Source organism: Vicugna pacos, chromosome 35 (assembly GCF_048564905.1).
Source record: "Vicugna pacos chromosome 35, VicPac4, whole genome shotgun sequence".
Lineage (NCBI taxonomy): Eukaryota > Metazoa > Chordata > Mammalia > Artiodactyla > Camelidae > Vicugna > Vicugna pacos.
The window spans coordinates 31561694-31576341 of NC_133021.1; the positions used below are offsets into that span (position 1 = coordinate 31561694).

The following is a 14648-nucleotide window of genomic DNA, read 5'->3' on the forward strand; positions in this document are numbered from 1 at the left end:
GAAGATCTTGGACACCACCTCCTTAATGTTAAGCTGAGGAGAGGGTGTGCCTGTGTTTGTATGATGCAAAGTTTCTAAGTGCGCCTGGGGCGCCGGGAACATTTGTTCCATGGTTAGTAGGGAACAGAACATAAAAATCCTTTGACTGACTTCAAAGCTCTCCTTTGCCCATGCTTTTGTTGTAGAAGGCTTGCTGGACCAGCTGCTGTTGCTCCATGTTGGTTGTATTTTTTTTTTTGTTTAAATTAGTCAGTGGTTAAGGCTATTAAATGATTAATTGCTAACGACAATGATTTCCCTTTGATTATTTCACCATGGCAACAACCCCTCCACCCTTAATGTCTTTGTTTAAACAATCAACATTTCAGCAAGAGTAAATAAAATATTTTAAAAATAGGTATCACCACAAACTAAAACACCCACCTTTTCCTAGGTCTATATCCATGTATTTATATACATTTTTTTTACCTAATTACACTCATATATTCTTGATACGGCTTTGTGACCTGATACTTTCCCTTAGATTACACCGTAAACGTTTTTTATGTTTCCATAGACCTTCTGGTAATAGTTTCATAGCTGCGTAATATTCCACAGGATGGACATTCCATCATTTGAGTTAACCCTTTCCCTGTTCTTGGCCACTAAGGTTGATGTCAACTTCTCCCTGTTACTCAGCTTAATGGGTTTAGCTGGCATTGTCACAGAGACACTAAAACAAGTCTGTGAGGTGATTGTCTTTTGGAAGATGCAACAAGCAGCTCCAGCTCCTTGTGAGTCTAGCCGGTACGAAGATGGAGCCCAGACCCTAAAAAACCAGTGGGTGAATGGCTGGCAGGTAATAATTCTTCCTATGACAAGACGGAAATATCACCCATAGTTCGTAACTATGATAACAACGACATTCATTTTCATGACTAGCAACTAAAAATGTCAGAAATACTATGACGCGGTGCCAGTTCCAGCTTCTTTTCTGTCCCGTCATGCCAGACCCCACAAAAGGGGACGACACCGCTAGCACCGTCTGCGCCGGACTGCAAAGAAGCACCCCTTACCTGGGCCTGTAAGCATGGGTGCTGGATGCCAAGGGGACCCGGCTGTTCTCCCAGTTGGAGGACGGTCTCCTGCTGCCTTCAGGCTGGCAGCGGGGGGGGGGGGGGCCGCGGCATACATAGCGGGTGAGGGGTGGTATGCGTCAGCGGTGGGAGGGTGGCTTATGAGTGGGTATTTACAGAGGTGAAGGGTGGGGGGCCGTGTGGACCCTCCACAGACGGTCAGGCTGGCCCTTCCCTTGTCCTCTGGCGACAGGAAGGCAAAGAGTCCATGAAGAAGCGGGAGTGGAAGAAAGTGGTCCGGAGCGGGGAGGTGGAGGCAGGTGTCACAGGTGCGGCATGGGGGAGGCGTCTGTGGCGAAGGAGAGGGAGGGACGCGCCTGAAGGGCGGGCGGGGAGGGGACCGCGGGGCGAGCTGCGCGCCCCGGGGCACGGGCAAGGGGCGGGGTCTGAGGGGCGAGGGGGCGGGGTCAGAGGGGCGCGCGAGGCGTGGCCGGGGCGTGAGCTAGGCGGCCGGGGCCGTAGGGCGCCGGGAGAACGGGGGCCAGGGGCGGGGCCGGAGGGGCGCGGGAGGCAGGCCGCGCGCGTCCGCAGCCCAGAGCCCCGCGCTGTCCCCGCGCGTCCCGCCGCGTCCCACTGCCGCCGCCGCGTCCCGGCCCCACCATGCTTCTGCTGCTCGGGCTGTGCTTGGCGCTGCCGCTCTCCGCGGGGTCGCTGGAAGAGGCGCGGGGCTGGAGGGACACTCCGGAGCAAGTAAGTGGAGTTCTGGAAGGAACCAGGGCGGGCCCGGGGCGCGGGCTGCCCACCCTTCCCACCGCCTCCCCCGGGCTCCTGGCTGCTGACGGGCTTCTGAACGCGAGGAAGGGAGGGAGCACTCCCATCTCCTGTCACCTCCTCACCCCTTCTCCCCTCCGTCCCCATCCTTATACTCGGGAGTTCCCTCGTCTACTGGTCATTCTTCCGGTGGCGAGTCTTGGATGGTGCAGTTTCTGCCGCTTCAAAGTCCTGCAGAACCAAATCTTGGCTCCTGTTACCTGAGTGGATTTCTGCTAGTTTTTTTGTTGTTGTTCCTTCCTGAGCCAGAGCGCCAAGTTAATTAGAAGGTTCTTTAAGATGCGCCTGTTGGGTAGTGTGTTGTTGCGGTGGGTTCCTAGTTGTTCTAGAGAGAAAGCACATCTAAGAAAAGTTCCGAACTCCTGGAAGCCTCTGCTTTTCCCATCTGGAAACCGGGAGAGAACGGCTTTCCAGCAGGTTCTTAAATCATCAGCAATTTAAAGTGGTTGGATGATGGGCAGTGGACCAAGAACCGAAGGGTCCCTGTCCCTCTAGTTAATATTCTGTGCATCTGCCAGCGTTTGTGTTTTGAATGGCTTAACCTCACAGGTGAATGAGCCCTGCGACCGTGAATTCTCAGTACAATGGCTGATGGATAGGAAAGCTCTTTGAAGAGTGTAAAACAGGTTCCCAAACTGTCAATGTACAGACCTTCTAGGGAGAAATGGCTCTGTCCCAGTTAAAGTAGACAGTGCATTTCTGCATCTCCTGGTGCTGTTTATGCACATCTGTTTCAATTATTTAGCTTAAAGCATGTTTTCATGGGATGGGAAGAAGAGATAAGCAGACATTCCTTGTCCCCTTCCCCAGCGCCTTGGTTTGAAGAGCAGAGCTGGAAAACAGACCCAGCTGAAACATCACACGGTTACTTTCATGTTGACTTGGCCTCAAAGATGTGCTTATCTGTGAAATGGAAAAAATGGTCATTCTCTTGTAGGACTGTCAGGAGGAGTAACCCATAAAAATTCCATGAGGCTGTGCGATGGAGGGGGACATGCAAGCTCAGGATCCAGAGACCAAGGCTGGTCTCCCCTTTGTCGTCCACAGCTGTGTGTCCTAGACAAGCTGCTTGCTCTCTCTGAGCCTTCCTTTCCTACCCATACCTGCAGGGCACCCCGTCCTCTCGAGCAAACGTGTAAGGATCATGCTGCCAGTTTGTGTAAAGGACCTGGTATACAGTGGGCACTCAATAAATGTTTTGGTCAGTGGTTAAGAGCATGCACTTGGCACCAGGCTGCCTGGCTTGGATTCTGGATTGTGTCACTGACCAGCTCTGTGGCACGGGGCAAGGTCCTGGGGTGCTTCACCTCCCAATCCTATAAAAAGTGGGAAATAATAGGGTGACGAGGACTGGATAGTTCCTACACCCACAGTGCTTGGAACCACGTCAGCACTGAACGTTGGCGCGTGTTCTCAGGCTTGGGCTGCTGAAATGCTGAGGGAGGGAATTTAGGGTAAAGATCCTGCAACTTTTTTAGGGGGAAGTGTGTGGGAAGAGCTGAAACAAAGATCCTGTTTATGAACCAGGAGGAGGGATGAAGGCTCTAACTTCTACAAGTCGGAGTAGGCTTAACACTGAACGCGCCTCCATAGACAAACATGGGTTTGGCCCATTTTAGTGATTTTGTGCTGTCCTCAACCCACTGCACTGTTTTACTCATCTGGAAAATGACTAAATCAAAAAAAAGAAAGAAAGGAAGGAAGGAAGGTAGAAAGAAAGAAAGAAAGAAAGAAAGAAAGAAAGAAAGAAAGAAAGAAACCCTCCAAATACAAGGCTCTGTGAAAATTTGTGATTTTACCTTTTTATCCCTACTCTATTAAAAAAAATTGTGTGTGTGTGTGTATGAGATGTAGGATTTGAAAAGCAAGGCTCCAGAACCAGACTTCCTGGGTTCGAATCTGGGCTCTGCATTTACTGAGGAGCTATCTAACATCTCCGAGCCTCTACTTACCCAGCTCGAGAATGGGGATGAGGAGATTACTTAATTAAAAGTATAGGAAAGATTAAAATATTTACTATACTTAAAACCTAGAACGGTGCCTGACAATGTAGTTAGTGCTCTAGCTTCAATCTGTATGGTCTTCAGAATTACATGTGAACAATTTTTAGATTTCAGTGGATATGTGAATTTTAATGTACCTGAACTTGCCTGTTAGCTTGCATTGCAATTCTTATTTGTTATTTACCTTTCAGTGAAGATGTTACTAATAGCAGCCTGGAATCCAGCCCCTCCTTCCTCCTCCACTTCACCTGTGAACAGCGTTACCCACAGGGAGGGTTTACTCTCAGTGGTACTTTCAAACTTCATCTTGCAGAAAGACCCTCAGGGGGCTCTTTAAACATTGAGATTCCTGAGCCCCACTCCCACCCATTTAGATCCCTTAGGTTTGGATGGGACCCAGTGGTGCTGATGCAGTGATGTGTGGACCACACATAGACTAAAACCGCTTTGAAAGACTCTTCCAGAAAATTCATATTGAAAAAGGAAATCTGTTGTATAAAATCAGCCTACTTTCAAACTGATATGGTTTCTTTAAACAAGGATGGGGCTGTTTTCCTCTGATCACAAGAGCAGTTTTTAATTTCTCCTTTCTCTTCATTTCACTCCAACGAACGTCTATACAACTCCTAGCCATGCCTCCATTGTAAAGGCTCTCGTGGTCACTTTTTTCCATTTCCTTTGTAACTTATAAAATTTACCTCGCCTGCTGAGCTTTCGGGAATGTGTTTCTTTCAAGCTAGGTGGTGTGGTCCTTGGTGGCAGAGAGCGTGCTATTTCTTAATAAATATTGCAGTCTGGGCTTCTTCTGTTCTGAGGCTGGAGAAGTAAGCTCAGCTCTGTAGGAGCAAAGAATCGTACTGCAGCCGCCTCTTAAGTCTGTGTTTTGGGGCCCCAAGGGCTAAGATTCATGGCAGTCCTTGACACCACTCTGGAGTTAGGTACTTCCCTGTCCTTAGTCCTACTCCCAGATTCATATAAGGCAATGGGAAAACTCTCAAATAATAAAAGGGATCAGGAGTTCCTAACTAAAAACAATGAGGATGACACTAGTGTTGTTTCCACTTCTGGACCTCGCTGGCACCAGGGATCCATGTGCACCAGGAAGTTTTGATTCTTGTTCTGAGTTTAAATTTGGACTGAAGTGTCGCCATCACGATCCCCTGAGATGTCAGATAGTCATCTCAAAAATGAAAAACCATAGCACAGGGAAATATATACAAGACCTTGTGGTAGCTCACAGCAAAAAATAAATGTGACAATGACTGGATGTATGTTCATGTGTAACTGAAAAATTGTGCTCCACACTGGAATTTGACACCACATCATAAAATGACTATAACTCAATAAAAAAAATGTAAAAAAAATGAAAAACCAGTCTCTCTCCTCCTTCATGCTTGTTTATTTTCTTGGAAAACCTATTTTATAAAGGAGGAGTCTTCAAAGAAAATTCTTTGGGTCAATCAGAGAACATAATACCTGAGAGGGGCTGGGCTCGCCTTCTGACCATAGTTATTTTAAGTGGTCCCCAGCCTGGTCCACACTTATAGGAAGGAGGAGGCCTGAGATGAACATACGTAGAGACCTTTTCCATGACACTTGGCTTTCCCTGGACAGTCTCATACGTCCCACCTCATTTTATTTTATTTTATTTTATTTTAACATTTTTTATTGATTTATAATCATTTTACAATGTTGAGTCAAATTCCAGTGTAGAGCACAATTTTTCAGTTATACGTGAACATATATATATTCATTGTCGCATTTTTTTCTCTGTGAGCTACCATAGGATCTTGTGCATATTTCCCTGTGCTTTACAGTATAATCTTGTTTATCTATTCTACAATTTTGGAATCCCTTCTATCCCTTCCCACCCCCGCCCCCTTGGCAACCACAAGTTTGTATTCTATATCTATGAGTCTATTTCTGTTTTGTATTTATGCTTTGTTTTTTGGGGGAGGTTTTTTTTTTTTTAGATTCCACATATGAGCGATCTCATATGGTATTTTTCTTTCTCTTTCTGGCTTACTTCACTTAGAATGACATTCTCCAGGAGCATCCATGTTGCTGCAAATGGCATTATGTTGTCAGTTTTTATGGCTGAGTAGTATTCCATTGTATAAATATACCACCTCTTCTTTATCCAGTCATCTGTTGATGGACATTTAAGCTGTCTCCACATCTTGGCTATTGTAAATAATGCTGCTATGAATATTGGGGTGCAGGTGTCATCCTGAAGTAGGGTTCCTTCTGGATACATGCCCAGGAGTGGGATTCCTGGGTCATATGGTAAGTCTATTCCTAGTCTTTTGACCACCTCATTTTAGATATAGAAACCAGGATCCTCCTAGTAATTGTTGGGTTCTTGTTTGGATTCAGGGCAGATGTCAACCTAAATTCTGTATGAATTCTTTCTATTCCATGTTCTATGGAATAGGACACGCTAATGACTTGTAATGGTAATTTACAGTAATATATATATATATATATCTTTTACTCAGGAGGGATCAGGGAGAGGATAGAGATTAAAAGAGTTTGTTATACTTTTAGTTTACAAAATGGACATATCTGTGTTGCACTTTTCTATTTGGAAGTGATACATGGTAATTTGTCCAAAACTGAAGTAATACAGAAGAGTTTAAAGAAAAAAGAGCCCAACTATCCAAAGGTAACCACCACAAACATTTGGGTGCATGTTCTTTACACACACTTAAAATTACAAAAATGAGATCATGTTAAACTAAGTGTTTTGTTACCAGATTTAACCACTTTAAAATGTGTCGTGAGTCTATCAGCCAGCACCAGCTGGGCGGTAGTGGGGTAAACACCCCCACATTTCAGTGTCTTAAATGACAAACGTGTATTTCTTGTTTATACAACTTGTCCATCTTGGGTTGTCAGTGGCGCGAGTTTGTATACTGTGGTCCCTGGGAACTGGGGCTGGATGGAGCCGCGACCATCTCCAACATTGCTCATTACTGTGCCAGAGAGAAAAGGGGGTCTGGAGGACCTCACATCTGCAATCAAATGCTTGGTCTGAGGTGACAGGATGCTACTTACATTATTAACTTATCGGCTGGAACCAGTCATGTGGGCCTGTCTTCCCACCAGGGGGCCAGGAAATGGAAGCCTTCTGACAGAGAATTAAACACTTGGTGAACCGAGCCAAAGTCCAGTAAAATTAACATTGATGCCAATAAATATAAATCCATACCATTATTTTCAACAGCTGTTTTCGAATTAATCAATGTATCAAAATATATTTAACCAAAGCATTCTTAAAGGATATTTTAGGCTATTTCCAAATATTAACAACTGTTTTAAAAGATGCAGAAATGTTTCTTTTGTATATTCTTTTTTTTCCTGTTAATTTTTTTCCCCATATGATACTTTTCCATAAGTAGAATTTCTAAATTAAAAGACGTGCGTACTCACAGGAATGTAAAATATTCCAGCCACTTTGAAAAATGGCTTATCAATTTCTTAAAAGTTAAATTTATGATAGGACCCAGGAGTTCCGCTTGTGGGCATCTGCCCGAGGGAAATAAAGACAAATGTCCAACACACAGACTTCCGTGTGTGTCTCTGTGTGAGTTACATTTTATAAATAATAGCCCAAGGGTGGAAATAACCTAAATGTCCATCAACTGGCAAATGGATAAACAAAATGTGGCCTGTCCACATGATGGAATATTATTCAAACATAAAAAATGATGAAGTGCTGACAGATGGGACAAGATTATGCTAAGTGAAAAAAGCCTAATAAAAGACCACATCCTGTATGAGTCCATTTGTTTGAAATGTCCAGAGTGAGCCAATCCATAGAGACAAAATAGATTAGTGGTTACCTAGGGCTAGGGGAAAGGATGGGGTTGGGAGGTGATGGCTAAAGAGTGCAGGATTTCTTTGAGGGTAAAAATGTTCCAAACTGACCATGGTGATGGTTGCACAACTCCGTGACTATACGAAAAAACACTGAATATTGCACTTTAAAGGAATGAATTTTATTGTTTGCCAATTATACCTCATAAAGCTGTTAAAAAAAAGGTCTACATAAAGTCCAAGTGTATTTTCCAAGCTTTTGATCTACATTGTCAAAGTGCCTTCCAGAAAGGCCAATTTATCTCTCAGCAGTGGTGGTCAAGACTTCTGTTATTTAAACAGTGATTTGCCATGAGACGTGGTCAGCAACCAGCTAGGACTTTTAAATTAGAACAAAGAGGCTGGTTAATTATTATATGATTTTTTTTAAAACAAAGATGTTATCACCTTCCTCTGCCCCCCACCCCCTTGCATGTGGAAAAGTAGAGCAAATCATCCAGCAAAAACATAGTAAGAAAGGTCAAGGTAAGTTCATTTTGGCTTCCAGAGTTTCCTGGGGTTTTAAGTGCAATAAATGAGCCCATCAGAGGCGAGCTGACACGTTTACTTGTGGCAACAGACACAACAGCAAAGAGCTTATTTTCACGCCCAAAATGAATGGAAACCAAATACAGATGTTCCAGTGGACTGTCATTTCATCTGTCTTCCCCCAACAGAGGTGAGAACCCTCGGATGACAAGGTGCCGTGACCCTGGGGTTAAGCAGTCAGCCCAGTGTGAGAGGAATGAATTCTGATCCTGGCCCACAGGCTCTCTGATTAGAAGTCAAACTGCTTTTCAGGATGGAGAGCCCCTTGTGTGAATTTGAACCTATTTTAACACCCGCCTCATGGAACTCACACAAGGATGCCCTCACAGTCGTATTTCACATCTTTTTTCTTCTTATAGGTTGGACTCAGGGTCCCGAGGCAACTCAGACTGCTGCAGAGGCTGGTATGTATATTCACAGTCCATCTTAAAAGCTGTTCCACTCGCTATTCTCTGTATTTTTTTTTTTAATATAAGCGTAGTCAGTTACAACGTGTCGGTTTCTGGTGTGCAGTATAATGTCCCAGTCATGCATATGCATACATATATTAATTTTCATATTCTTTTTCATTAAAGGTTATTGCAAGATACTGAATATAGTTCCCTGTGCTAACAGAAGAAACTTGTTTTTTTTTAATCTATTTTTATATATAGTGGTTAACATTTGCAAATCTCAAACTCCCAAATTTATCCCTATTCTCTGTATTTTGGACCAGGCAGGAGCTTTGCTTGCAGCTCCTCCAAAGTGAATAAAGTTGCATATAGAAGAAATCGAACATGAAACAGCATTTTTTTTGTTTGTTTGTTTTGTTTTGGCGGTGGGAGGTCATTAGGTTTATTTATTTCTTTATTTCTTTCAGAGGAGGTACTGGGGATTGAACTAGGACCTCGTGCGTGCTAGGCAGGCACTCTACCACTGAGCTGTCCCCTCCACACCCCGCACTGCATTGCTTTTATCAGGCTTTATTTTATACACTTTTCTTTTCTATGACATTATTTAAGTGGATTCTTTCTGAAAAGAGACCTGATGATTTCAGTAGAACTCTTAGGGACAAAGGGTGAAGTTTTCCAAGACCTTCTTACAATGACAAACAACATTGGAGCGAATCTTTACTTTTTTATGACACTCTTACACAAGCAGTAAAGGATTTGTTGCGAAGTAAACAGCTCAAGGGAGCGAAGCACCCCCGTCTGTAGACTGAAGCTCCACATGCTGGAAGTCAGGCCAGGCTCTCAGTGCCTGCTGAAGGCTGACAGATGGAATTTGGGCAAATGTTCAGGAGTGCCGAGAGTTTATTCTAGATGATCTCAGTTCTTCCTTCCCACTGTGTATGCAGTGACAGAGCAAGGCGTGGGGATGTGCCTTCGGGCTCTGAGGACACAGATTCCTGAGCAGTTTCCCTGGGGTGAGCCGTTCATCCGAGCTCCCCCCCCCCGCCACATCCTGGCTGGCGTTGGAGTCAGTGCGAGATCGATCACGGCCAGTGTCACAATCATTACCGTCTTTGTCTGGACCAGGACTTTGTGTTCTCATCACTTTCTACTTGGCTTCCTCCTCCCCTGCCTTCCCCCGGCCCTCCCAGCCCTACCTCATTCTCCAAGTCTGCTCACTGAGGTGTCACATTGCTTTCATATTTTCCTTCACGTCCACATAATCACAGACAGACAAATATGAACATAAACATGTCAACATAGTGAAGAATCTAGATTTTTGTCCTATGTACAAGCCAGTAAGCTGGTCTGTTGCTGTTTCTTGGGTGCTGGCACAAAACGGGAGACTCCTGGGTCAGAAGTGAAGGATTTATTACTCACAGGAAGAGCAGTAGCCAGAGAGTCAAGATTTGTGCCTTTTCTCGAGCTCAGTTCTCATGCAGTGACCCAGAGAGGGCCAGGTGACACCGATACACACGGTTGCAGCACAAGAGAGGAAACACGCTTAGGGAACCTGACTCTTACAGCGAGCACCATGCCTGCCTGCTCTGTGTCCCGGAGGGAGACGTTCTCTTTTGTATTCTGGACTACGTTGTTTTTTCTCAAAAAGAAGAGGCATTAAGATTTAGTAAAGGCCTCTGGACCTGGAGTCAGCCAACTGCCAAACTCCAAGGAGCTCTGTAATGTGAGGGAGGCTGATGAGATGATTGCTGAGGTTCTCATCCACCTCCAGGATGACTTCTAACAGTCAGTGAAGAACTGTTAGACAAGAATCCAACAGCAAAATGTTCATCTTCTGGGAAGAGGCCTGGCTTCTGGCAAAGGCCATGGCAAACACTCTGTCACATTTCCAGATGGCATCTTGGGTGATTCAGGACATTCTCTGAGTGGCTTGATTTTAAGTGACTCACATGAGTGATGTAGAACAAGATCTCTGGTGCCCAAGCAGCTCACGAAGACACTCCCTGCCCCAGAATGCTTTCCCATCTGGTTAGCTTTTGTAGGAAACATCATGAAGACATCATTGTGTCACAAGAAGACTTGACTTCTGCCCCCTGTTTTCCAGCCGATGACCCCAAACAAAATACTGAGTTGAAGATGAATATGGAAAGCATGTTGGATTTTTAAGAACTGCTTTGGGAGAAACAGAGGCCACTGTTTTATCTTCTTCCTCCTATGACACGTCTTCTGAACCTCTGCCATTCCAGGCTCTGTGCTTGGCCTTTGGGGATGTTCATTTCCTGACAATTTTACATATCCGGCCAGTATCCTTTGCACCCCAGACCCTCCTTTCTGATTAAACTGCTCTATTCTTGTTCCCAGAATGGGCTCTGGTTCATTCTTATTTCTGCGTCTTCCGTGTTTTTAGAATGTTCTTTCTGTTCTCTTTCACCGCATGCAGATTCTACATCTCTTTAAAAGCCTTTTCTTACTTTTAGGGTCTTCCTGGATTTCTCTTCCCTCTGAACTCTGGAAAGACTTCTAGCCAATAAATAAATATAGAGAGAGATATATATCTCCCTATGGATGCACCTAGAGATGATCATTTGAGTGAAGTAAGTCAGACAGAGAAAGACAAATATCATATGATATCACTTATATGCGAAATCTAACAAAATGACGCAAATTCTATTTACAAACTAAAACCAGACTCACGGACATGGAAAACAAATTATGGTTACCAAAGTGGAAAGGATGGGGAGGGATAAATGAGGGGTTGGGGATTAACAGACACACACTACTGTATAGAGAATAGCTAAACAACAAGGACCTGTGGGATAGAACAGGGAACTATATTCAGTTTCTTATAGTAACATATAACGGAAAAGAATCTGAAAAGAAAATATGTGTGTGTGTGTGTGTGTATATGTATATGTGTATATATATATATATAACTAAAGCACTTTGCTGTACACCTGAAGCAAACATTGTAAATCAACTACACTTCAATATTTTTTTTAAAAAAATACACTATCAGTGGGAATATTTGATGAATGAATAAATATTACAGTGTACAACTAAATATATATACCTTCCTATGTTTCTAATTTTTGCACTTTCTTCCCAACATGCATTGAGAGAAGGAATAATCATGTGTGATATTTCTTCCCAATCTGCCATAGAATTAGTCTATGCTAGTGCTTACTAAATACTCCTTTATTACCATGTCTTTTGGGGGGATGTATAGTTTTCTTTCACTGTTCAAGATGCAGAAAATTCAACTTTATAAATGTTTTTGAGTTTTCCTCTCCACTGAGAGCTGTGGGTGGGAAAAAAAGGAGGAGGTCACGACCTCTGTTTTCCGCGTGCTCACAGCCCAGGAGGGGCAGGAGGAGGGATGGGGAGCTTGTGGGGGCGGGGGTGGGGTCACCCGTGATTGACGTGAGCAGAGTGTCCGTGGAAAGTGCTGGAAAGGCAAGGGCTTTACGTGTGAATAACAGCAGGGGCTCCCATGGGAAACAGTAACTGGGCAGAAGCTGTAAAACTAAAATAGTTTTCTTGAAACTTTTCTCAGCCTGTCTCCTGGGGCCATAAACCATAAACTCTGCCTCCTATTCTCCACGTCCTGTTATGGAAAATTCTGCTACATCCATAATCTTAATTTAACGCTAACGAAGATACCTTAGTGGCCAAACTTAGTAACTTGTCAGGCGGCTCCTAATTTTCACATTTTAAGCTCAGAGAAATTGTAAGTGATCATTGTCTCTTATGAATGAGAGCAAATCAGCGTGACATCAAAAGTAGTCTCAAAGGCGCCAAGCGTAGACGGTCTTTAACAGTTTTAGAAGTGGAACCGGGCAAGGACTCTTCCAGGGAAGCAGCTCGCTTTTATTTGGAAAGCTCTGCAGTGGAGCTCTGCACTCTGTTTATCAAAGACGTAAACTTAAGATTTTTTTTCCCCCTATTAGTACTTGACTTTTGTGGAAAGGAGTGATAAGTTGGTAAGAAAACATTTTTGGAAAAATGTCAGAATGTGGTGCGAGTGCAGAATGGATTCAGCTCCACGTCCTGTTTTGAGTGTTTACAGTTTAAAGGAGGAAAACTGAGGTTCATAGGTAACTTTAGAGTGGGGATGCTCCAGGAGTTCTGTATTTTACTGGCTAGCTAACAGTGACCCCTGTGGAAAGCCTTGATCAGCCAGCCCACCTCTGGAATCCTTTTACAGAGGAAGCAGGATTGGAAATCAGGAACTCCAAATTCTCACGGTGGATGTATTATGTCCTAAGTGTGTGAACAGGGGCAAGTCCACTACTCCGGTCTGACATCTGTGAGGTGAGGGGATTGGGACTGAGAGTCTCTTTTCCTTTACATTTGACTTTATAGCTTGTACTATAACTTCTTTCAATAGGATTTCAAGGGTATGTCTAAAATGCAAAACTCTAATTCACAAGACAAAACCAACAAAAGCATAGAGATCAGAAATAATATATATACCAGGGAATACTACTCAGCCATAAAAAATGAAATCATGCCATTTGTAGCAACATGGATGGACCTGGAGATGATCATGTTAAGCAAACTAAGTTAGACAAAGAAAGACAAATATCATATGATATCACTTGTATGTGGAATCTAAAAAAAATGATACAAACAAACCATGCACCATTGTGAATACTGTGTGTTTGGATTCCAACAGAAAACCAAACCCTTGATGGCAGAATTCTCAGTTAAGTCCACCATTATTTCCCGGTATGCCTTCACTACGGTTTCCTGCAGGATGCTGAACAGAGCGTCTGAGGACCAGGAATTCGAGTTTCAGATGCAGATTCCAGCCGCAGCTTTCATCACTAACTTCACCATGTAGGTGACCCATGGCTCAGAGACCCTGGAGTGAGGATTTCTATGTGGGGTGGTCAGGGTGAGCCTGAGATGCTGTGAGAATTTATAAATTCTCCACCGGACAAGACGTAGGAAAGAAGGTTGATTCCCTTCCTCTGCACTCCTCTTCTTGCATCCTTCTCTCCTTCCGTCCCCTCTTCGTTTCCTTTTTCTTTCCCTCCAACAAATGAATGAGTCCCCACTCCAGACCAGACACTCTTCAAGGTGATACTTCAAGGTCTACTTCTGTGAAAAAGCCAAATTTCTGCTCCAGAAACCCCAGTGGGGAGAAACAATAAATAAGTAAACAAACGAATAAATGAGATCATGTCAGACAGCAGTGAATGCTCTAAAGGTGGCAAGTAAGATCGAGGGGGCTTGTTAAGGTCGGGGAGTCGGGAGGTGGCTCGGAGGAGGCAATGTTGAAGTTGAGATCTGAAGGACCAGACAGCATGAAACCTTGGATGTACTGGGTAGAATGTATTTCTTCTCTTCTCCTGAACTAAGACATAGAGAGATGCAGAATTGGTGTTTGGGTTTAATTCTAGGTCTGCGCCAGATTCAAGCTGGCGAATCTTCTTGGAAGTTTGAGGAGGTCTTCTGATTTCCTCCTGGAGAATCACAGAGGCCCCGTGGTTCAGGTCTTACCATATGCACCTGTTGAAAATTGCCCTCAGACAAAACGGATGATTCAAGGGTAGTGTCCTGGCCTGGAATGCATTCCTCCTGCATATCCGAGGGGCAAATAGAAACAGTTTCTAGGGTTGTCATGGTTACGAGAGCCATGTTTGAATTTGTCTTGGACGGCAAGCTGGCAATGCAGCTGTCTCTCGTGTTTCAGGCTCATTGGAGACAAGGTGTATCAGGGAGAAATTACAGCGAGAGAAAAGAAAACCGGTGATAAGGGGACAGCAAAAAGGAATAAAACCACAGAAGATAATGGGTAAGTTCCATTTATTTAAAGAATTAAAAGTCCACTTCAGCAAAGTGTCAGATTTTCCGCCTCTTTGCCTCCCCATCTTGTTCGCTTCCTTTCCCCCAAGTATTTATTTACCTTTTTATTTTTTATCGTAATAATAAATAATTAAATGCACCTAGTTATC

At 43.9% G+C, this 14648-nt stretch overlaps 2 protein-coding genes across 3 annotated transcripts in view; one reads left to right on the top strand and one right to left on the bottom strand.

Moving 5' to 3' along the window:
- Positions 1-1160, bottom strand: part of ITIH2 (inter-alpha-trypsin inhibitor heavy chain 2) — a 40712-nt gene extending 39552 nt beyond the window's left edge. Inside the window, exon 1 of the mRNA XM_006213131.4 lies at positions 1056-1160. The gene's annotated coding sequence lies outside the window, so the exon portion shown is untranslated. The remainder of the gene's footprint in view (positions 1-1055) is intronic.
- Positions 1161-1590: 430 nt separating this feature from the next.
- ITIH5 (inter-alpha-trypsin inhibitor heavy chain 5) overlaps positions 1591-14648 on the top strand; it is a 63849-nt gene continuing 50791 nt past the window's right edge. For both annotated transcript variants that reach the window (XM_072954933.1, XM_072954934.1), the window contains exons 1-4: positions 1591-1805; positions 8656-8700; positions 13364-13527; positions 14387-14488. In XM_072954933.1, coding sequence (XP_072811034.1) covers positions 1716-1805; positions 8656-8700; positions 13364-13527; positions 14387-14488 — 401 coding nt within the window. In that variant the 5' untranslated portion in view covers positions 1591-1715. The remainder of the gene's footprint in view (positions 1806-8655; positions 8701-13363; positions 13528-14386; positions 14489-14648) is intronic.